The sequence below is a fragment of the Balaenoptera ricei genome, chromosome 9, assembly GCF_028023285.1.
Source record: "Balaenoptera ricei isolate mBalRic1 chromosome 9, mBalRic1.hap2, whole genome shotgun sequence".
NCBI classification, from domain to species: Eukaryota; Metazoa; Chordata; class Mammalia; order Artiodactyla; family Balaenopteridae; genus Balaenoptera; species Balaenoptera ricei.
This window is the reverse complement of record NC_082647.1, coordinates 49899028-49920701: the sequence shown is the minus strand read 5'-3', so window position 1 is coordinate 49920701 and position 21674 is coordinate 49899028. Positions and strand designations below refer to the sequence as shown.

General features: G+C 48.2%; 2 protein-coding genes across 11 annotated transcripts in view; both read right to left on the bottom strand.

Moving 5' to 3' along the window:
* HOXA3 (homeobox A3) overlaps window positions 1-21674 on the bottom strand; it is a 45020-nt gene that overhangs the window by 9878 nt on the left and 13468 nt on the right. For 2 of the 10 annotated variants that reach the window (XM_059933727.1, XM_059933719.1), the window contains exons 3-4: window positions 9465-9644; window positions 5154-5236 (exon numbers count right to left, since the gene is read on the bottom strand). The gene's annotated coding sequence lies outside the window, so the exon portion shown is untranslated. Of the gene's footprint in view, window positions 1-1064; window positions 1341-1844; window positions 2199-4731; window positions 5013-5153; window positions 5237-6940; window positions 9339-9464; window positions 9645-21674 lie in introns of those variants that run through there. The other 8 variants (XM_059933721.1, XM_059933724.1, XM_059933723.1 and 5 more) reach the window with 8 other exon arrangements.
* Window positions 11094-13400, bottom strand: HOXA4 (homeobox A4). The gene is made up of 2 exons (XM_059933733.1): window positions 12694-13400; window positions 11094-12140 (listed from the first exon to the last, which is right to left on the bottom strand). Exons 1-2 carry the CDS (start codon window positions 13325-13327, stop codon window positions 11788-11790), a joined length of 987 nt encoding a protein of 328 aa, XP_059789716.1. The 5' UTR covers window positions 13328-13400; the 3' UTR covers window positions 11094-11787.

Here is a 21674-nt window from a genome sequence, read left to right as displayed (position 1 = left end):
CTGCTCCAAGAGCTTCAAAAGCAAAGGAAAGCGAAGTTTCCATCACCTTTTTAGGGAGTTTCCATCCTTCCCGGGAGTGCTGGGTCCCTAAAGCCCAATTAGCTCAGGCTTTCCCAGTAATTTGGAAGCACACTGTTTAACTCTCTGCCCCCATTCTGGCTACAGCACCGTTTCTGGGGCTCTGAAACCGTTGAGATGTCTGCCTCTGCTTTCTGCAGACTGGCCAGTCCTCCAACCCTCCTAGCTGGCTGAGGGCGTACAAGGGGGCGCCCAAGCCTGTGCATTATGAAGCCGAAACGCACCTCCAGCTCCCTGCTTTCTCTGTCTCCTGAATGTTAGAATAACAGAGCTTCTGGGCATTCAGCACGCTTGCCCCCACCCCAAGCCTCTCCGAGATTTGAGCTGTCCTTCTCCACCCCTACTCGGGTGCTCAGGGAAACAATGGCTAGTCCTCAGGGTCTGGCTCCTTCAGTCTGGCAAGTGGGAAAGCGCTTCCTGCAACCCAGCACTGAACAAAGTGGCCCGAAGCACCATCAATAAAATGGCAGCGCATCTGGACGCTCATTGATTTCCCTCTCCCAGCTGCTCTGGCTGTCCAGGTCAGCCCTCACCCTCCATCCTGGCCGGCAAACACGGCTAAATAGGGCGCGATCCCCCTTCTCCTCCACTCAGCCCCCACCCCCCTCCAGGCAGTCGTGTCCAGCGAGCACAGCGTGGGCCACCTTGGCCCGAGCCGGCGCTTTGGGACCCTCCCTCCGCCTGGGGCTCAGCTTCTGGGACTCAAGCCCCGCTGCAGTGGACAAAGCCACGGGAGCGTCGGAGGCCACCAGGCCCACCTAGTAGCCCCCGAGTTCCCCTTCCTTTACACCCCCCCCCCAATACTTTCCAAGGAATTAAATTCCATCTGAGGCGCTACTGGGGATGTTTCAAATGCTTTCAGTTCTAAGGGAGAAACAAAGGAAGAGAGGGGCTGAGGGTCCTGTCCCTGAACCAGGGTCTCCTCACCTGACCTTTGTCTCTCACAGCCATAACTCACTCTAGATATGAACAATCAACGGAAATACCTTAAAATAAATTCCATCCTCCCGGTGTGGCCTGGAGTCCCATCGCTAGCTCGCCCAGAACTGCTCCATGAGCGCTGAAAACTGCAGCCCGCTAGGAGAGCGCTTTCCGGAGAAGGGGAAGGAGAAGGAGGAGGTGGGTGCGAGGGGGTGGGGGGAAAAGCTCTCGCTCTGTAGAGAATCTAGAAAACGTAATCACAGGCAAAGCCCGCCCGGGTCTCCGCTCCAAATGCCACAATAATGTGCTGTATTATGTGCTCACGTGGTCATACGTCAACTTAAATCCTTCTATTTGAAATAGGGAATCACTGAAGGAACTAGGTTTCCAAGCAGAACATTTAGCTTTTGGGGAGGTGAAGCGGGGGACCTTGACCAGCAATGGGGGAGGGAAGCACTGTCTAGGGCAGTAGGACGCTGGAGGCATCTCCTCACACCCCAACACGTGGTGCCACACAAGGCCACTTATCTCCACTTATATTTCTTTACACATGATCCAGACACAAGGGAACAGCAATTCTGTCTCCATTCTTATAGTCCACGGAACTTTCCTTACAGTCTTCCACTCACACATAAACTGAACCCAGAGCACCCAAGCACTCTAGTCTCGCCTGGCCCACTGGCCAGTATGTCAAAAGGCAAGGTGCTAGCCCTGTTTCCAGAAGAAAACCCAATAAGGACTGGCCTAGTCAGTGGACTCCCTAATGGCCTGCCATTGTATGGAGTTTGCTAACACCCACACCATACACCACAGCCACTGGAGAAACCCAAAAGGCCCATAATTACCTGACAAAAGGCTGAAGCACCTCCTCCAAGTCCAGTTGGTTTTGTTCGACGGAACCCCCTAGAAGAGATATGCTTGGCTCTAGAGTGGTGGGTCAGGGTTTGCTAAATCTGGAGGGACCAAGCGCCCTGGCCAAATCTGCACTTATGCATTTTCTTAGTGCATAGCTCAGTGATACATGAAATTATAGGCTTCTGATGATGAAAAATGTAAGGGGAAATGATCTAATTGTCTCTGCAAGAGAGGAAAAAAAAAGAACCAACCTTTGCTGGCATCCCTTGAATTAACCTACAAGACAATCTAGGGCCCTCTCTGCAGACCAGTCTGCCCACCCTCCCCCAAGACAACTCTGTGTCCACCATCAGAAACTGAACTGGACCAACTCAGCTCAGGAAGAACCTGGCATTACCCCTCCCCATCCCACTCCAACTCCTACCCTCTGCTTGGTGACACCATCCACTGACTTTAACACTTCACCCTCTCAGGAGCCATCTAAAAAGTTCCTCTTTTCAGGTCTTAGTTTCTGAACTAGGGGAGTGCTCTGAGGTGGTAAGATCCTCATGCCATATTCTTTTGTTCCTCGAGAGTAGGTCTTCAGCTGGCTAGGCCTCTCTAAGTGTGAGAACTCACTTGTAGCAGCTGCAGGAAGCTGTGCATGATTCCTTCCCTCCTCTCCTCCCCCATAGAGGAGCAGAAGAGGCCTGGTGAGAATGTAAGGCCCTCAGCAAAGCGGCCTGGTCATGGGGATGTCCAAATCACAAGGGCAACAAAAGAGGAGGAGACCGAATCCCTTGGAAGTAAGCCCTGGCCTAAGCTAGAGGTACTGTTCCAATAAGGTTCTGTCTGTGGGATAGCTGGAAGAGAACCTCTTTGTGAACTTTCCCAGCTCTGAACGAAGCTACAAGATATAAAGTGAGAACCCAAAGTGAAAACCTGCTTCTCTCAGGTTTCCGGGGTAAAGGACAGGACCAAAGGCTGGTTTCAAAAAGCACTCTCCAGTCCCCCAAGGACTCAGACAACTAATACACTGTCCTCCCCTTACCCCTCCATCCACACAATTTCACCCTGAGCTCTCCAGATAGCCTGGCAAACCCCCTTGCCTGCCCCCAACCAAAGTTTCTGCACAGGCTTCGACTCAAAGATGAGAAGAGGCCCCCTTCAGAACTCTCAGAGCAATCTGGAGCAAACCAAAACTCCCGAGGCCATAAATCAATGGGAGAAGTCTTTGGTACTGCTTCAGAGAAATGCCTTAACGCCAGCAAGGCCCAGCAGCATCTCAGCTCCAGCCAGGAGCCTCTATACCGCTATTAACAGCCCAGTTAATGCTCCAACTGCTGTTTAACAATTAACATTAACGACTTGGGGTGGGATGGGGTGATTGGGTGGGATGTGAAGGGAAAAATCTGAGCAAGTCAAAGGAAATTTAACTTCTGAGGTGAAAACAGCTTCGCTATGAGAGACCTTGGTCTGGGCAAGCCCCCGGGGAACCAGCAGCTGAGAGTCCTCCTTCACCACTCTGAAACCCACTTTCCTGGAGCAAGGCTGTGGGTCTTTTATGGTTCAGTTCCAGAGAACAAGAATAGAGATGCTCAAGTATCTAAGTCCAGGTTGGGAAACCCAGCTGCCAATCCCTCCTCTACTGACTCCCCCACCCAACCTGGCCAGGGCTGGGGACACATACCCTGGATCCATGCACCAGAGCCAAAATAGCCATGAAGTTGTCTTGGAAGGAGCAGGTGACCAAGGATACAGAGCTTTAGTCAATATTTGCAAGCCTGTTGGCAGATTAGCTATATCTGTACTCAAACACTGCAATCTGATTTCTCTGTCAAAAATACACTTAACATTTTTCTCCCTTTACTTAACTCTAGTGGTTTCTCTACTCAGCGTCAGGTAGGGCCTTCTTTGCCCACGGGGTGTGTGTGTGTGTGTGTGTGTGTGTGTGTGTGTGTGTGTGAGAGAGAGAGAGACAGAGAGAGAGAGAGAGAGAGAGTAGATTATAGATCATTATTTAACATAAGATATTTCCTGTGGGTGCAACTACAGTACAAATGAGCTCCAAGTTCTCTGGACACATATGGATGTGTATATCATTTTATACACATGGCCGCAGACCTCTGCAACTATTTACACGTGCAGTGGTTCTGTTGTGTGCAGAGATGCAAATCATAAGTACACACTGAGTTGCAAATTCCTGAAATGCTCCATCTATACTTGGTATAAACAGACATACAGTAGCTGAGAATGTAACCAGCTTTACAATTACTCTGTTTACTTCTTATCTGATAAAGTAATAATTGTATCCGGAATACCATATCAGTCTTAGAGCAACACTGAATAGCATGTTTCGATTAATTAACAACCTGATATCTACTGTAGGAGCAGATTTCAGGGAAGACTGAGGCCTAGGGAATAGAAGATAAAAATCTCAGAAAACTTTTTAAAATAAGTCATTCCTGAAGGAACAAAGCAAATCCATTCTTTCAATCCAAGCTTTTGAAAGCTATTCCAGCAGCCCCTCCCCCAAATAGGCACGAAATTTATGGATCTTTTACAAGGTAATAAACCACAGTAATTACCTCCCTGCATCCCAAACTAAGAGAACAAATTAAGCCAGAACTTGAAAAGAATTTTAAAGAGTTTTCCCTTGTTCCAAATAGGAAAAGAAAACGCCGAGACATACAAAACTCGTGCTTTTCCTATAGGAGGATCAGCGGATCAGCCTGGCTAAAGAAACCGAGAAGCCCAGCTGCCTGCGACGGTCTACACATTTGAGATACAGCAACTTCCCTCGTGCCAAGGAAAGGCAAAACGATAGGATAAACTGCAAGGCAGCGACACAAGTTTCCTCCACGCAGAGCTGGGACTGACCACAACTGCCGAACTCACAGTCTCCGCAGGCGCCGCAAACAGTCCACAAGGAGAGCAGCCCACGCAGCGGCCGCCGCGCCAGTGGCCTCTACTTGCTTTTGCCCTGCTGTTCTGTGTAGCGGTTTGGTCTGTCTGGGGCATGCCGGAGGGGACAAACACACCCTTCTGAGCCCCCTGCCCCACACACAGACAGACATCTTTGGTCTATGCAACCGCCCCTCCGCACGAAGCAGGCTTTGGGGCAGAGCTTTGTCCGCTGAAACCCCGCATTGGCGGGGCGTGCAGCTGAGGGGAACCAGCCCCAAAACTCCTTTGAAGTTAAATATTGACCAGCACCTCTTTCAAAGGGCAAGGGGTTGCAGCTGCCAGGGAAAGTAAACTCCTGCCCAAAGGCCCGGTGCGAAGCCCGGGGCAGTGAAGAGTTTTGACGCACCGCTTACCTCGAAAGATGTCGAAGACTGAACTCGAGAGTGTCTCCAGCTCCGGGCGCTCAGGGAACCGCCGTTTCCGGTGTCTGGGCGCTCTGCGGACAAACAAACAGCAGAGGGTGAACAGCGGCTGCGGAAGAAGGGAGTTGGAAGGCCGGAGTCCGAGGCGCAGGCGGCGCGGGCACCAGGGTGGCCCCCGGGGTGACGCGGACACGGAGGAGTCGCCAGGGCACTCGTCCATGCGGCGCACTCATTGCTCGAAAGGTTCCGGTCTACAAATAGCCTGAAGATGATGATTTATTTTTGTAAAATAAATACATACTCCATCTCCGCACCCACACTTTTTTTTTTTCTTTTTATGGGGTGGGGGAGGGGAGGCGGGAAGAAAATGGACCAGACGGAGGAAGACAAGAAGGTGGAAGAGGCTTTCTGTTGGTGTCCGCTCTGCTGCGAGAGCTCCTCTCGCACCTCAACTTGGGGATGTGAATGCACGCTTTATTTTCTTTTGCTAACAAAGGGAAGCCTTGTCTGGGAGCATTCAATCACGGACTCTCCTGAAACCTCACTAATAGTGTTCATTTCTGTTTGGCGCGAAATCAGATTCCAGCTCAGCCCATGGGGCTGGGGCAGTCTTGCGAGGTTTTGTCTTCTGGTTCATTAAAGCCCTGGGGCGTCCTTTCTCGGTCCCAGTGGGCTGGCGGGACTACCACAGCGCCCAGTCCCTCAGAGTAGGCCAGTTATGGTTGCTGGAAGTGGGAGAAACTGGGAAGGATGCGGGCATCAGACAATAACCGATCTGGGGGCCCTACCCGGCCTCCCTCTGCGCCGCAGCCACGAGCCGCTCCAGGCCCTAATTCCACTGCCGCCTCATCCCTTAAGATATTTGCAACCCTCTCTTGCTCTCTAACTAGCAAGTGGTCAGCCAACTTTCGGGGGATGGGGGAAGACACTGAGGAGGGACAAAGAATCCTCCTGGGCGCTGGGTCCAGGCTTGGAGAAGTTCTTTGCTGGGCTGGGACTCTGAGGGCCGGTTGCTTCCACAGCTCTGTCCCTGCCCCACTATCCCTTCACCCAGGCCTGGGTGGCCTCCCCACACTCCAGCCTGCCCAAATCAGCCCCAGTGGCTGTCCCGCGTCCATGCAATCCTGCTGATAGTGCCAAGAGAGGCTACCAAACAGCCGGCAAGTCCCCTGACCCTCAGGCTTCAGGGCCCTCTAGCACACTGAACAAGTGGCCGCACACCAGCAGCTAGCTGCCCTCTGCCACCACCTCGACCTGCAGGCCCCATTGTCCATCAGGCACTTGGGGCTCAGAATCCATGCTGGGCCCTTTCTCTTGTTCAAACTTGCCCTCTATGTCCCCAAAGGGAGTGCCCCCTGGCCTTGGGGATCCTGGCCTGACCCTGAGCAAGGTGGGGCTTAGTTATCCTGCATATTACCACTCAACTTAGCCCCAGAAGGGTCTGCTGCACCACCATCCACTACAACACACATCCCCACCCCCTCACGCTTAGGAGTACTGTCATTATTATGGTGATTATTGTTGTTGCTATTTCCTTATCCCCAAGTCAAATATTCATGGCTGCTGTTCCACCATAAATCGTTCAGACTAATGAGTCACAAAGAGATGCTGCCCAGGTCTCTCCCTCTGCAATGGCCGCCGCCACCGCGGCCTCTCTCTCCGCGTTTTTGGCGCTCGCCCGGCGCGGGTGATTTATGAACACCGGGAAAATTGGACAAAGCCGCGCGTCCGTCCTGTGGTATCTCTGCAGCCTTCCCCAGTGTGAATCAGAACATTACCAACTGTCTGCGCATCCGTCCCGCTTCATCACCAAAGCCAAGATGTGACCGCAGAAATCCCGAGCCCCAACTCACGTTTCCCCGGACGCGGCGTGCTCCGCAGACTCGCAGAACCCCTGCAGGAAAAGCCCAAGACCCAGCGTGGGCCCGCCAGCTCCGGTCCTGGCCGCTGACGGCCTCACTCCACCACTCCTGAAGGAGTTAAAAAGCCTTTGGATACAAATCTGAGTATGTGTGCTTTTAAAACTCAAATAGGAAGTTGGGGGACTCTCTTCTGAGAGATTCATTCCTAGTGAGGCCCTGACGACTCCGATCCATTCCTGACGATCCGCATTAATTATTTAATGAGTCACGTGACCACAAAGATTACAATTTCAATATCTCCCTCGAACAGGCGCTACACCTTTATCTGCTGCAACCAGGATCCTTGTTTGACTTTTTTAGTTCCCAGGCCTCCGAAACGCAGATGCCCTTGCCCGGCTCCCAGGCAAGCCACCACCATGTAAATTCCAGGGCCAGCCATAGGAGAATTAGTCATTCCAGGACTAGGAGAATTGTGGACAGTCAGGTGCCCTGATGTCAGTCCCTTCCTGAGCCCAGAGGTCAGCCCACCTGTCTCAGCGCACTGGCTAAAGCAGTTTGGTTACATAATTTCCCCAGCTGCTTTGGTGGCTCATCAGGCAAGAAACCACCCTTCTTCCCTGGCCTCTGGACACCTGTGGCCCTCCGTTTCAAGTGTAAGCTCAGATGCATATGTCCATTCCAGGCTTCTGCAGAGAAAAGATGTCTGTACACTTACCCCTACCCAAGGTGAGACCAAAGACTCTGTTCAAACTACACACTCATTAACATATAGAACGTGAAGGGGAAGCGTTCAGCTGCCTCAGTTTCCTCATTGGTAAAATGAGAAGACTGAACCAAAACGGGCTCCAGATCTCTTTTGCCTTGGACATCCTTTCAATCAGGGAATCTCTTTTAGCCCCAGGAATCAATCCCAGAGAGGGTGGGACTGGCCTGAAAGCAGGGGTAGGGGAGAGGGGCCCCCATGAGTTTGGGGCCTTGAGAAGAAGAGATGCCAGAGTTCCAAGACTGAAGTTTCAGACTAGAATGTTTCATAACAGCGCCAGCAGCCTCCCTGATGCTATCAAGGAGTTAGAACACACTCTCTTCCTCCTCCTTCCCAGCCCCTACCTAGTCTATGAGAGAGGAAGCAGTTATTCTTGGGCCAGTGTATAATACAGACAAGGGGCAACAGGAGCAGCTGTTGGGAAAGGTGAGCCTGTGTTCTTCAATACCAGACCGCAGCTAGGGATGCAGAGACCAAGAGAGTACAAAGAACAGCCTATTGCCTGCACAGAACCACCTCATTCACACAGGAAGTCCCAGGTTTCTGTTTGCTACAGTGATTCTTTGGGGGTTTTCTTTCTTTCCATTCCAAAGAGCTGTGGCTATGTTTCTATGTTGAAAGGGCTGTAGGAAAGGCAGTGGTGAGAAAAGCAGCACAGATTGGAAGCTCAGGGAAGCAGGCGGACAGAGGAGAGATGGTGATACCCATCCCATGGGGAGGAGGCTGAGAAGTGGGGGGAATGTGGGCACCCTGGGACAGGTAAATATAAAGTCAGAGATGCTGTGTGGAGGGCCCACTCCCCATATATCTAGGTAATCTTCCCAGGAGCTCCATCCTGGGTATTAAGTACTCTACTATGCCTGTCACAGTTGAATTCCTGCTGTAATAAAACACCGGGTATATCGTAGATTTCAGCAAAACTAGGAAAGAGAGCCTGCAAAATGCCATTTCTCTTCATGGGGGAGAGTGTTAAGTACTTAATTCAAACTGTGACCATTAAAGTGTCTCCTGTCCGATTAGGTTGATTTCAGATGTTGACAAAACTTTTATCTCCGGAGTCATGCACAGTGTGGCTCTGTGACTAAAGCAGATGAGTGTGTGTTAGAGGGAAGGAGGGGAAAAGAGAGAAAAAAGAGGGGAGCATGTATAAGGGTCATTTTTGTAGGAGGCTTATAGAGCTTACGCAAAATACTGTCTTTAAAGGCCAAGGGTTTGAGGGGCCAGTAGGGTTCGCTTTAAAAAAAAAAAAATTAATGAGATAGAAAATTTGTCCTCTGGGTGAACTCTTATGGTTGCCCTAGCAAGGGGCAGACAATGAACGATTTTGAAGCACAAAGTGGGATTTTCTAAGCTGTTATAACAAACTCCCTTAAAGACCAAATCTGAAGCAGGCAAAACACTTGAAGAAATGACATAATCATTTGGATCATTGTGGGTAATTTTGGCTTTGTAAAACTTACCAATACCTTAACAATCAAGACAGCTTGGGCAAAAACTGCCATTTTGTTCTGGAATATTAGAAAAACAATCTCGATCCTCTCTCTTCTCTTCCTGGATAGATTTAGAGTAAGTGAAAGAAAGTTACCCCTTCCACCCCTATACAAGTGCCCCCAGTATGAAGCTAATGAGTGCCCCCGTACCCCTCCTTCCCTACCAAGGAGAAATATAAGAATTTACCTTAAATGATGATAATCTGCCATTCGAGGTTTTGCAGCTCGACACTCAATTTCCACCAAGAGTCTAGGCATTTTTTGAGCAGACAGCCAAGATGCTGAGTCTTTGCCCGAGACCACATTATTTTCAAGAAGATCCCTTGCTTCTCCACAGACTTTTCCCAGAGAATGCCTTTCAGAATTGCTGTTGAATTACAAAGAAGTATTTATTGTATGAGGTGATTAATGATTCCTGGGGAAATTGCTATTTTCAGCGTGATTTAATTTCGTTTTACAAGTGAGTGTAGTAGGGGGAGGGTTAATAAGTTTTAGCAGCAGTTGCAGGGCCTCCAGAAATCCCTGGCACCCACTGGCACCTTATAAAATGCACTTTATGCCAGGTTTGGCCTGCCTTGAGAAGGAGTGTATTTGTTTGCCCCTGAATTTTCTTGGGGAGAGGAGGTGGCCCCTCAGAGACTGGTGTCCACTTTCCTCTCAGATCTGGTTTGCTCCTAGGTAGAGAACGATCACCCTTGCCTGTTATCACACACAGAGCAGCCGAGGCGAAAGGGGTAACAGCACTGACTACTGGCTAAGGGTGGTTAGCCTCTGATGGGAAAATGTGTTTAAAAACCCTCTGATACTGCAGAGGTAGGTGAGTTCCCCCCTCCCATCTCTGCTAAAATTGTTACATGAACTAAAAACTACACTCATTCAAGGCCAGGTGACAGTTCTAATATTCTGGGGCTAGTGGCTGTTGGTTTTCTGAATCTTGTTGCAGAGAACTCCCTGCGGTGACAACCAAGTCTAAATCCTCTTTACTAATTTGTAAATCAGTAAACAAATACTAGGGCTATGAAGACTGAGAAGTGGGGTTTGATTTCAACCTTTTGAATCTAGATCTCTAGGTTGGGCAGAAAGATCTGGGAGCATTTGAGGAAGGTGACCCTAGTTCAGAGATTGGCTTTCTTCCAGCACTTAATACTCCCAGGTCTACCTTGCTTAAGGTGTCATTATGCTTTTTCTTTCCTCAGAAGAAACTCTGGAGGGTGTACTGGGAAAATTCAGTTTATTTTGAAAGCTCTTGCTTCAAAAAAAAAAAAAAGAAAGAAAAAGAAACAAACAAAAATCCCAAGCTGTAGTTAGTGAAGAGAACCTTAAAAACAGCCAAGAAACAAAAAGCAATCTCAACTCTTTGCACAAACTAGTTTTTATCTCCAGGGAAACAGACAGATTAAGCGTGAAGGTGCAATAAATACCAAAGAGACCACTTCTTTCCAAGTGTGCTCAGAGTTCAGCATGTAGAACAGCTGCAGAAAGTCCTGGGCCCACAGCACTGCGCAGTTTCACCTTTCATTGCAGAGAAGGACACGTTTCTATGCCTTACAGAGACTTGAAGCCTGAAAGCCTGGCCAAGTTTGGGAAGAGGAGCCCTCTCAGAGCTCAAGAGCCTTCCTGCTCTTTGGAACTTTTCCCACAGTGGGTCAAACTTGACAAGAGTTCAGCTCAAGTTGAACAAATTATGTGGGCAGTCAGTCCAAGTGAATGCAACTCAAGCCATCTACAGGATTTTTACATGCAAGGTCAACCATTTCAATTGAGAGAATATTTTTTTAAAATTAAAAGTAGGAAACACACAAATATGTCTCAGAACTTTGTTTTTTAAACGGAGTTTATTCTTAGCACATGTCTTTCTATAGAGCCACACCACAATTTGTAGAGTTGCACATGGGTCTAAATGCACTCCCCCTCACCCAAGATTGTGCCTCAGAATAAGACAACAGTATCTCCACAACAATATTTTAAATAAATGAAAGAAAAGGAAACTAACATATATCACATCTACCATCAAGGTCTGTACATTTTGAGAATTAAATAATCTTGTGACGTCCACAATGTCTACTCATTTATTCAGTTCGGTACAAGCTTGTATGAGCTGCCTTAATGAGGGAAGGGGAAATAAGGAAGATAGGAAAAGGGTCTGATTTCTTCTGCTTGCAACAAATATACATGTACATGTCCCCAGTCAGCATGGGTTGTGCGACTGACTTTAGCCATCTCAAAAGTATTTGATGCCAAGTGGTTCTTCTCAGGTACCCAAACCTGGCAGCCTTGTTCAGGCCAGCAGGTTGTTCCACCAGCCAGCATCTTGGCCATTGTCCTCCCTTGGGTGGCAACCAGCTCACACTCTTACCCGGATAATGTCTTCTCTTTTTATTATCCTTTTCACCAAGCTGAGTTTTGTTTTGGGGTCTGTTGTAGTCCAGATGGGGAGGGGTGGATGGGAAAGGGGCAGAAGAGGAAAGAAAAGCATGTGAGGGAAAGAACTGGTCTAGAGCTCTGCAAGATTATATGGACGAGGGAACGGGCGTGGAGGTGCCCTGGTTGGGGTGAGGATGCGGGTTCAGGTGTGGGCTCTGAGTTTGTGGTTTCCCCGGTGGGCCTGCTGAGGCCGAGGCCGAGTTAGAGGATCGCATCTTAGTGTTGGGCAGTTTGTGATCTTTCTTCCACTTCATCCTTCGGTTCTGAAACCAGATCTTGACCTGGCGCTCGGACAAGCAGAGCGTGTGGGCAATCTCGATGCGGCGACGCCGGGTCAGGTAGCGGTTAAAGTGGAACTCCTTCTCCAGCTCCAAGACCTGCTGCCGGGTATAGGCGGTTCGGGAGCGTTTGGGCTCCCCTCCATTATAACTGGGGTTGACTGAAAGCCCATAACCCCGAAGGAGAAAGCCAAGGAGGAGGGAGTGGAAGAGAGGGAAAGGAGGAGGAGAGAGAAGGTGGGGTGGGGGAAGAGCAATTGGACATCATCATTATATAATAACCTGACACCAAGTTCACGCAAGATACATAAAACGGCAAAGAAAATGTTTCACAGGCTATTGACAACGGGAAACACCCGAGAGCCATAAAGAATAGTGCTGGGCATTGGGGCTGAAGAAAAGCTTCAAAGACACATGGCCTGAAGCCTCTGCCAGGGCAATTAAATTTATGGGGGCTATAATTACTGCCCTAACAGTTTGGCGTCTCGTAAATCTCCCGATAAAGGGACCCCGGGTACAAAAGGATTCTCACGTTGGGATCAGGCGGCTAGCTGGCGCGCACACACCCACATCCCACTGTAGCTTGAGCCAGCTGGGGGCTCCCCTCCCGAGGCCCCCTACCCCTCGGCCTCTCCCCACGACCCCCGCCCCGACCCTGGAACCCGGGCTCGGCCCCAGCCCACCCTCCCGCGCCTCCCCAGCGGCGCCACGTACCGGCGCTGACATGGATCTTCTTCATCCAGGGGTACACCACGGGCTCCTTGCCCTTCAGGCCCAGCGGGCTCTTGTCGCCCAGGAGCAGCGGGCACGCGGGGGCGCTGCCCCCTGCCGGGACGCCCGGGGTGGCGGGAGCCGCCTCGCAGCGCCGCGGGGGCGCGGAGGCAGCCGCACGATGCTGCGGGGGAGGCGGCGGCGGCGGCGGGGGCTGCCGCCCGGGCGGCATGACATGGCTCGCGTGCAAGCCGTGCGCGGGACCCTTGGCGTGCGCCGGGGGCTGCTCGGGCTGCGGCGGCCGCCCGGGGCTGGCGCTCCCGCGGTAGCCATAGGGGTAGGCGGTGTCTGCGGCACCGTGCGCGGGGTAAAGCGCGGCTGCGGGATAGGAGGCCTCGCGGGCGGCCCGCGGCGCGTAGTAGGAGGCTGGGGGCTCTCGGCTGCCGCCCGCGTGGGGGAGCTGGGGCTGCTGCTGCGGCAGGTGCTGGGCCGCGGGCACTGGGGGCTGCTGGTAGCCCGGGCCCCCGCCAGGGCCGCCGTCTCTGCCGCCGGGGCCGCTGTGCTGCGCGTACTCCTCGAAGGGAGGGAACTTGGGCTCGATGTAGTTGGAGTTTATCAAAAACGAGCTCATGGTCATTAATTTGTGAAGTGCAAAAATACTAATTTTTCTCGCGTTGTCGTTTTTCTGGGCTCGCCGAGGCCCCTCCCCCTCCTGCCTCGCTTCCCATCCCCCCTTTCCTCCACTCCTTTCCCCTCCCCCGCTGTCAAGCGCCCACCCCTCCCCCTCCCCCCTCCCCCCTCCCCCCTCCCTCCGCCGCCGACGCCACCAAAGTTCGCGCCGCTCCTCCCCCGCGGCTCGCCCGCGCGCGCGTGTGCGTCCTCGGTCTCGGCCCCGCGCGCGCCCCGCCCAGTACCGCCACGTGACCCGCCCCCGCCAATGTGCGCGCCGCGCGCGCGGACCCGGATCAGGAAGCGCGCGGGCTGGTGATGGATGCTGCTGTCCGACTCCAGGAGGAGGGAGGGAGCTGGAGCTTTGGGCGTCCAACCCCCCAACTTTGAGTTCCGCTGGGAATTCAGGGCCCGCAGTCTTCTGGTCCTCTCGGATGCCCAGACCGAGCCCTATGCGTACCCTACTCTGGCCTAGGCCTCGGGGCAGACAGGCGACCGCGGCCCAGCGCTGACCTCGGGGCCCAGCCTAGCTTGGCCTGGCGTCCTCAAGGGTTCGAGGCCGCCTGGGGGAAGGAATGGCGTCGGGACCAAGGGGGTATTCCGTTTTTTATCCTGGCCGGGGAATAAAACGAATGAGGCTAACACCGGTTTTCTCACCAACTGATTCCCTTCCGCACATCATGCTCGCCGCGTCCGCGCCCAACGTCCCCAGTTTGAGAAGCAAACAGGCAGGAGCCGAAAAGGGTGGGTGGGTGAGCAGCTGAGAGAAATCGGCCCCTGGATGTAAAGCAAGGCTATTCCAATACAACCGGATGAGCACTTTTCCTTTTTTCTTTCTTTTAGAAGCAGAAGCTATTTGGTTTTTTACCTTAAAAAAAAGCAAACGGAACCTTCCTAATAGCATCTCATTTGATGGAGGTGTCAATTCAGAATGAAACATGCTCGAATGTAGTAGATGCGATTGTGAGAAAGTGGCCCAAGGGTGGCGATGGATAGAAGCGATGATGCCGCCACAAAATCGAGCGTTGAGACCAACAACTTCCTACTGCAGAAAAATCCCCAAACAAAAACAAGCTAAGGATAGCATAGGCACTGTGCCGACGGGTCTTTTCCCGCTAAGAATTTTGTTTTGTCTTTTAGCTGTTGCTTTTCCAGGCTGTATCTGAGGCTAAAGTTATATTTAAGGACGGTCTATAATTTCTGGATTGCTGAAAATTAGCATATTAATGGTGTCAGTAGCTCTGGAAAGTGGGGAGAGAGGACTGTTGTCTGCCATTTGGTAATTGAAATTTGATGGGTAAACTAATTATGCCATTATTAACAAATAAATTACTTATTAATTCCACGTAATGTTGATCTTCGAAGTAAATACTGATGCCTTACTCGTTGTGTGTACTTTCCCTTTCCTTTTCTGAGTGACAGACACACCTAGATCCTCTACTTTTCAGCCTAGATTAAAGCAGTGCATTTAACTAGCGTAGTCACCATTCTAAAAACACTTTCATATTGGCATGTAAAGCAACGATTTTTCAGCTGGTGCACCTTAGTTGGTTTTTCAAAGAGCAATATAAACTGCCTTCCCACAACTGAGCCTGGAACGCAGGCAAGGAAAGTCATAGCCTAAGCCTGGAGACACTTCAAAAGGAATGTGAATTCTATCTTCATTTATATCGGTTACTCATATGAGTTACTAAATGCTGGAATATATCCATTTGATGGATAGTCATTTAATGCTTAGCCACATAAAGCCCATTATATGTGACTAATCTTTAAACTAATTTAGGAAAAGAGGTTAAAAAAGGGATCATGTTAGCTTTCTAACTGCAATCACCCTGAAGTGGTACAAAGAGGTTTTCCACATTGGATGTGTGTCTGTGAAGAGTGCTGTCCATTGACATGGCACACCCTGAAAATTTTTAAAAATGAAATCTAAGCCACAGACAGAAATCAACGCTGAGTGTAAATCTTTAGACATCCTCTCTAGACTCTCTAGCCTGTGATATAGCTGCCTAAACCAATATCTCTCTACAGCAAGAAAAAATAATATATACATATATGTACTATATAACATGAATAATATGTACATACATAAAGTAATTAGCAAAACTGGGCTAAGCTTCTGGGAAGAAAAAACATGACAAGGAAATTTTGCCTCCCTCCTCGTGTCATCAGACTAAGGTCTTAACCATGTCTGTTCAATATTATTTACAGACACTGAAACACAAAATTCATGTTGTTTAGCCTCAGAACCTTCTACCGAGTTTCTATTTTAAAGTATTAACGAGGCTCAGGCACTGTTTTGTATATGGTTAACCTAAACGAGTTAACTGCGCCTGTGTTTCATGTGGTTCTATTACTTTAGGAAGATGGGCTTACACAGAATCCCCCCAAGGCCTGTAACTTGTCTTTGTGGTTCGTATCATAAACACAGACGGAGCCAGGACCACCAAGTGTTATCTCACACACCGACATTTTGACATTTTACTGCAAGATTTATGGCTGTAATAAACAATCTCAGTACCTTTTCTGATCCTTCCACAATCTCTCTTTGCAAGCCATAGCATCATTCCATTGAATCAAATAATCTTTTGAAAAACAAAACAAAAAAACTCTTGCCTTCATATGCGATCCAAGACACCAAAATAAAGCCAGGAAGAAACTAACTCAATTAATAAATAAACTGAGGTTTACCAGCAGCATCTTGCCCGAAAAAAGATGGGATGCCCTGAAATCGAGCAGAGAGGGGGTGTGCTAATCTCCACACGCCAACTGGCTCCAGTCCCAAGCAGGGTGAAAGCGTTATCCTTTTCTTGGGAAACTGGTAAGCACATTTGCTCATTTCCACGTGCAGGGATAACATATATTCCCAACAAAAGCTTTCTTAAAGTCCCATTAAGTGAAATAACTTTTCATCATGTCCTCGAGTCCCAGATGGAGAAGGAGAGTGAAGGGAGTCCAAGGGAGAGGGAGGGCGAGAGAGGGGCAGTGTTTTGCAGCCTAGTTTGAATCTGATTTGAATCATTTTGAATATATTTGGAACAGCCTTCCCTCTTGAATACAGCCCTGTCCCAAGTTTCAAAGTGACCGAACAGTGACACCGTGTGCATTTTGTTTCTTATTAATCTTACACATTGACAGTCTTTGTTAAATCACAAGGCGCGCCCTTCACCAGCCGACATTTTCATATTTGTTAGACGCGCTGACCTGAAGTTCACCTCGGCCTTGGACTTTGCGCTTCTAAAAGGTCTATACAGTGTCTTTTAGAGAGCGGGCTGCTTTGCCCAGGTCACTCCTTCTCAGGGAAAACCAAGGCGGGGGGAGCAAAGGAAATGTAAACGTTATGGAATGTATTGACTGTATTTGTCCTTTGTTCTCTAGAGCGAGAGTCCCCCAGACTGACTGTTCGCTGTCTGAAGCACGTCTCTGGAGGGCACAGGAGAAGGACTGAATTTCAAAATGCCTGATGGTGGCATCTGAGGGCTTCCCCCACCTACAGTCGGCATAGGATTTTAGAGAAGCAATACTTTATCAGCCATTTGACCAATTAATTGTTTGGGGGTAATTTCCTTATAGTAGTTTATACTAATGAACACAACCCAGGCATAAGGAATATGAAATTCATATCCGGATTAGACATGAATTTTAACCAGGATTGTGTGAAAGGCCTAAAGATTAAAATCTTCCAAATAAAGAAAGTAAGCACTCTAAAATCAATAACTTCTGCAGGTACATTTTCTTTGAGTTGAAAAACTAGCTAAGAGGTGTCTGTGATTATTGAAGCTGACATGTTCCTAAGGTGTGGCGCGTTTTTAACCAATAACACAATAACAGGGTTTTCTCAAAGAGACACATAATTGTCTTGGTGAGAAATGGGGGGGGGGGGTTCCGTTTTCTGCATTTCACTGGCCCAGATGTGGTGAAGTGTTCGCTGCTGTAACAGCAGTCACCACAGTTGTTCCTTTTCCTCTGTTCTCATCTGGCACACCCCCATTTGGCTTCAAGCTCTTGGCCAGAGTGAAAACTTTACACATTGCACAGTGGAAGCAACCTGACTACTTCCACAAAGGCAGTGTTTGGGAAATATTTGCTTTTACCCCTGAACATACCTGGCACCAGCAAATCTAATCAAGTAGACTATAGTGGGATGATCTTAAATGTCCCTGCAAGGGTCTACATTTTGAGTAGTTGAATTAGCTTATCTCTAAAGTTAAAAGAAAAACCTAGGAAAAAAATGTCATCTTTCTCTTCTCTGTTTCCCTACACGAATTACTTGAAGATCAATACACAGAAAAGGAAAATATGTCCCCCAGAAAATAGATGCTAATGGCACCAACACTTAACGTTAATATAGGTGCATGAAAAATAAAATATTGTTTAGCTCTCCAGTTGCAGCGCACACACAAGGCATGGTTCCAGTAGGCTTCCCTCACACACTATTCCCTTTCTTTTCTACTCTCCAGCCCTCCCTCCTTAGCTTGCTTCCCCTCTCCTTGGCTTTCATTCCAAATGTATTTTTAAAGAGTATTTTCTGAAGAATAGAAGTCTGTCACGGTGGTCTTGAGAAGAGGTCTGGCATTTGTGGATTCTACCTTCCTGCTCAAACGGCATAGTCTTTACAGTTTATTCACCCATAGATTGTAGCATTTCTCTTACATTCAGTGTAGGGTTCACAATAAACATAATGAAAAACTTTCAACAACAGCAATATTTTCCTGGTACCAATAAGCATTTTCTCACTGGTGGAGAGGGTGGAGGAATCCTGCCCCTTTTGGGAGGGTTTCCACTTCTTTTCTCCCCTTCCCAGCTCTTTGCATTTAGTGGGTGGCAGTTTCATAAAAAGCATTCTGTCCTTGAAAATTGCAAAGGATACATTTTGCAAGAAGTGCCTGTGTTTGCCCTTGTTCTCACACACTTTAGGGATCATTATAGGTACTAAAAAGGAAAAAAACTGGCCAATCAAAATCACAGTTTTCAAATAAAGGAAGTTTCCTGCCCGATCTCTTTCCTTTGAAGGTATGATGGAACATTGGCAACTTGCTACATTATTTCTTAAAGGTCCACTGATGAGTTTGAGCTTTTTTATTTTGTGACAAACCCACAAACAGACTCCTGGTTCTCCAGCATCTAGGGTGTTGGTGTTTCAATAATCTATGCCTATTTACCTGCTGCTATTCCCTTAGAATGGGAGCGATAATTCAAGATGAAATACAGCATGTATTAGTCTTGAAAAGAGGAATTTTTCTATCCTTTCCTTCGTAATTGAGGTCATTCAACCACTAGGGTTCACCTGGAGTCCATACCGTGATACACGCGTCACTCTGAGCCATTTTATCTTTTGTGCTGATAGTCAAGATCGCAACTCTAACATTGACATCAAACTCTGTCTGGGCAGATGACGAAGAGCGCTGCACAACGTAAACTTTTGACCCTCAACTTTTTGACCTGCAGTTACAACCACAAAGATACACAAAGCTGTGCCTCTTCTTTCAAGGGGAAGCCCCCCACCCCAGGAGCTCAGGGATGCCCTGCTTCTGCCACTGCCTTTTGGAGTAAGAGGGTGAATTGGATATTTTTATGTGTTTGTGACTGTATTTCCTGTCAAATCAGCCTCCTACCTCATTTTGTCATCACTTAAATAGGAATGAGATTATTTTAAAATCACTCATCATTACGTTTACAAGGAAAATTTGGAGTAGGAGGCTTTTGCGAGGGGAACCTCATGAAAAGCGAAAGAAAAAAAAAGACGGGGAGAAAGCAGGCAATGGAAGCGGGAGACTTTTCCTTTATTTAAAAATAAAGACGCAGCCCTAATTGTTGGGAAAGCTGGCCCAGGCAGGAGAGTTGACTGTGAACTTGTACTAAAGCGTGCTCTGCTGGCGATTCCTAGGGTGTGCAGATTTATCTTCTCTGCATTTACTTAACCCGGCAGTGAACTGCACGGGCGTCATTTGTTAGGCGATGACAGACTTCACCTCCAGCAAGGGCTGCTTCACAAAATCGCAATAATTACCCAATAACCTTCATAACAAATATTATTATTGAAAAGACCGGTTTGTGGGGAAGAGAACTGGTGGGAGAAAGGCAGCTTTCTTTGCAAAAAAAACCAAATAAACAGTCCTAGGCAGATCTTTCGGTTCTGGGGTTTAGAATGGCTAGGACTGTGGCTCCCCTCTCCTATGTGGGTGGGAGCCTAGGCAGACCCCCTCAGCCCTGTCTGGAAGCCCCATTTATAGTTTTGTCATTGTCTAGAAAGAAATTCTGCCTTAGAAACCAAAGGGATGGCGCCCACAACGTTCTGCACTCTCCATGGTGGGCAAACCTCGGACAGACTTCAGAGCGAAGGTGGGGGAGAGGATTTGCAGGGCATCTTTCAAGCTAAAAGGATTGTTTTCCTCTTTAATAGCCTATCTTTCAGGATGTAATTTGCTCTCCCCTCACTAGTTGTTTGGATATAATACTCTTCACATCTCAACAAATGAACATGACTCCGTTTCTGGTAGAAAATTCTGTCTTGCTCTTCCAGAGCTGCCAACAATGAAGTGGGGGAAAGAACAGGGGGGAAAAAAGGAATCTTGGCATAACGTTGTGAAATTAGAGCATGGAAACCCTAACAAACCCCTAAGTAAGTGTGACCAGAAGCTTCCTATTATATTTATAGTTCAGGAAATATTGTCTCTTCAGCTTGTAGAAACAAACGGGGCCTGGCACGTTTCGGATGCCTTCTTTTACAAAGCTAGGAGCACAGACAAACACTTCTGCCACCAGCTGAGGCTAGATATCTTCATAAAGCCCTTAGTGACAGAGATTTTTTTCCTAAGTAAGTTCCTCTGCAAAAGCAACCCAAAAGAATGCAAGAGAAAAAAATAACTTATTTACAAAATGAGCAGATAACCAGCCATCCTCCTTACTATGCTTCCTATGAAAATAGGAAGAAAGAAAACGATTCCTACAATAACGCTCACATAGGTCTGACTGGATGCTGTATTTTAAAGTCATTTAACCACATGTGAGTTGGCCTGCCGTCTTAAACTCTGAAGTTTTATGATGATTACAACAGACAGAAATAAGCAAGCTGACAATATTTATAGCCTGTAATTTTTTTAATGCTTGGGAAAGATTCCCCCATATTGTGTGATGCTGGTCCAAGAAACTTTCTGCCCATTCCCATACCCAGAGTGGGACGTGACCACAGAGGTGGTGTGGACACTTCTTCCAGGCATGTTACTCAAATGAACCTGCCAGCAGCTCTATCACTCTTTTTTTCTGCCGCTAATTTTAGTCACCAAGAAATCACTCAATCAAGATCACCAAATGAATAACTAAAATAAAACCTTAACCTAGTATTTTCCAGTAAAGAACCTGAAATTCAGAGCAGCAGAAGAAAGACTCCAGAATTCTCACAGACATATAAAATAATAAAAGAGAACCCAAATAAAGTTTATATTCTGGTTCCCACTAAGGTGCAGACACATCTTCCTGAGTGCTGAACTGCTCTCAGAAAATGCTCACTTTAACAGGTTACACAAAACGACCTCAGGGATTTGCCTTGCCACTATTCAAGAGGAGTGGGACTTGTGGGAGGGTTTCGATTTTTCAAAAAACTTCCCAGGTTTTGCTTTCTGAACCTCTGACTTTGGGGACATCTGTTGGACTTATGTTGAGTGTAAGTGGCCTCTGCACAATAAAGTCTGTGGAAATTCCAACTCTACACTTTAAATGTTTTCACTTTAAGGACTTACTAAATATCTTTACCAATTAGCACTTGCAGAGATCCACCTAGCTAGCTTCTAAGGAGAAAAGCATTTGGAGACAGAAGATCTCATTTTTTGGTTTCATTTCTGAGTTGGAGGATTTGGCTTAGTTCTTAATACAGGATGGGGGAAATCTGCTAGATCCCTTGTGGGTACCCATTCAGAGAAAGACCCCAGGGCAGGCCACAGTGTCCCCAGTCATGGCTTTGCCACTGAAGAATGTAGAGGGTTGGGGCCAGAAAGGGTGGCTGAGACCAAGGTGGAATTGTACCTAGGAAAAATCTATCTCACCCATTGGTGCAATACTGGGGACTGTTTTGGAAATCATAAATTATGTAAATTTCCTGGGATCAAACAGAAAGAGCAACTAACAAAAGAAAGGCGGAAATCTCCTACAGACAAACGACCAATTTCTTCCCTAAACTACCCTTTATGATGTGTGAGGAAAAACAACCTAATGGTTCTGGGGACTTTTAAGTTGGACATTGAAGACACCTCGATTTCCCCCCAAACTTTAGGGCACAGTTTGGAAGACAGAGTTTGCCTGTATATTGAGGGGGAATA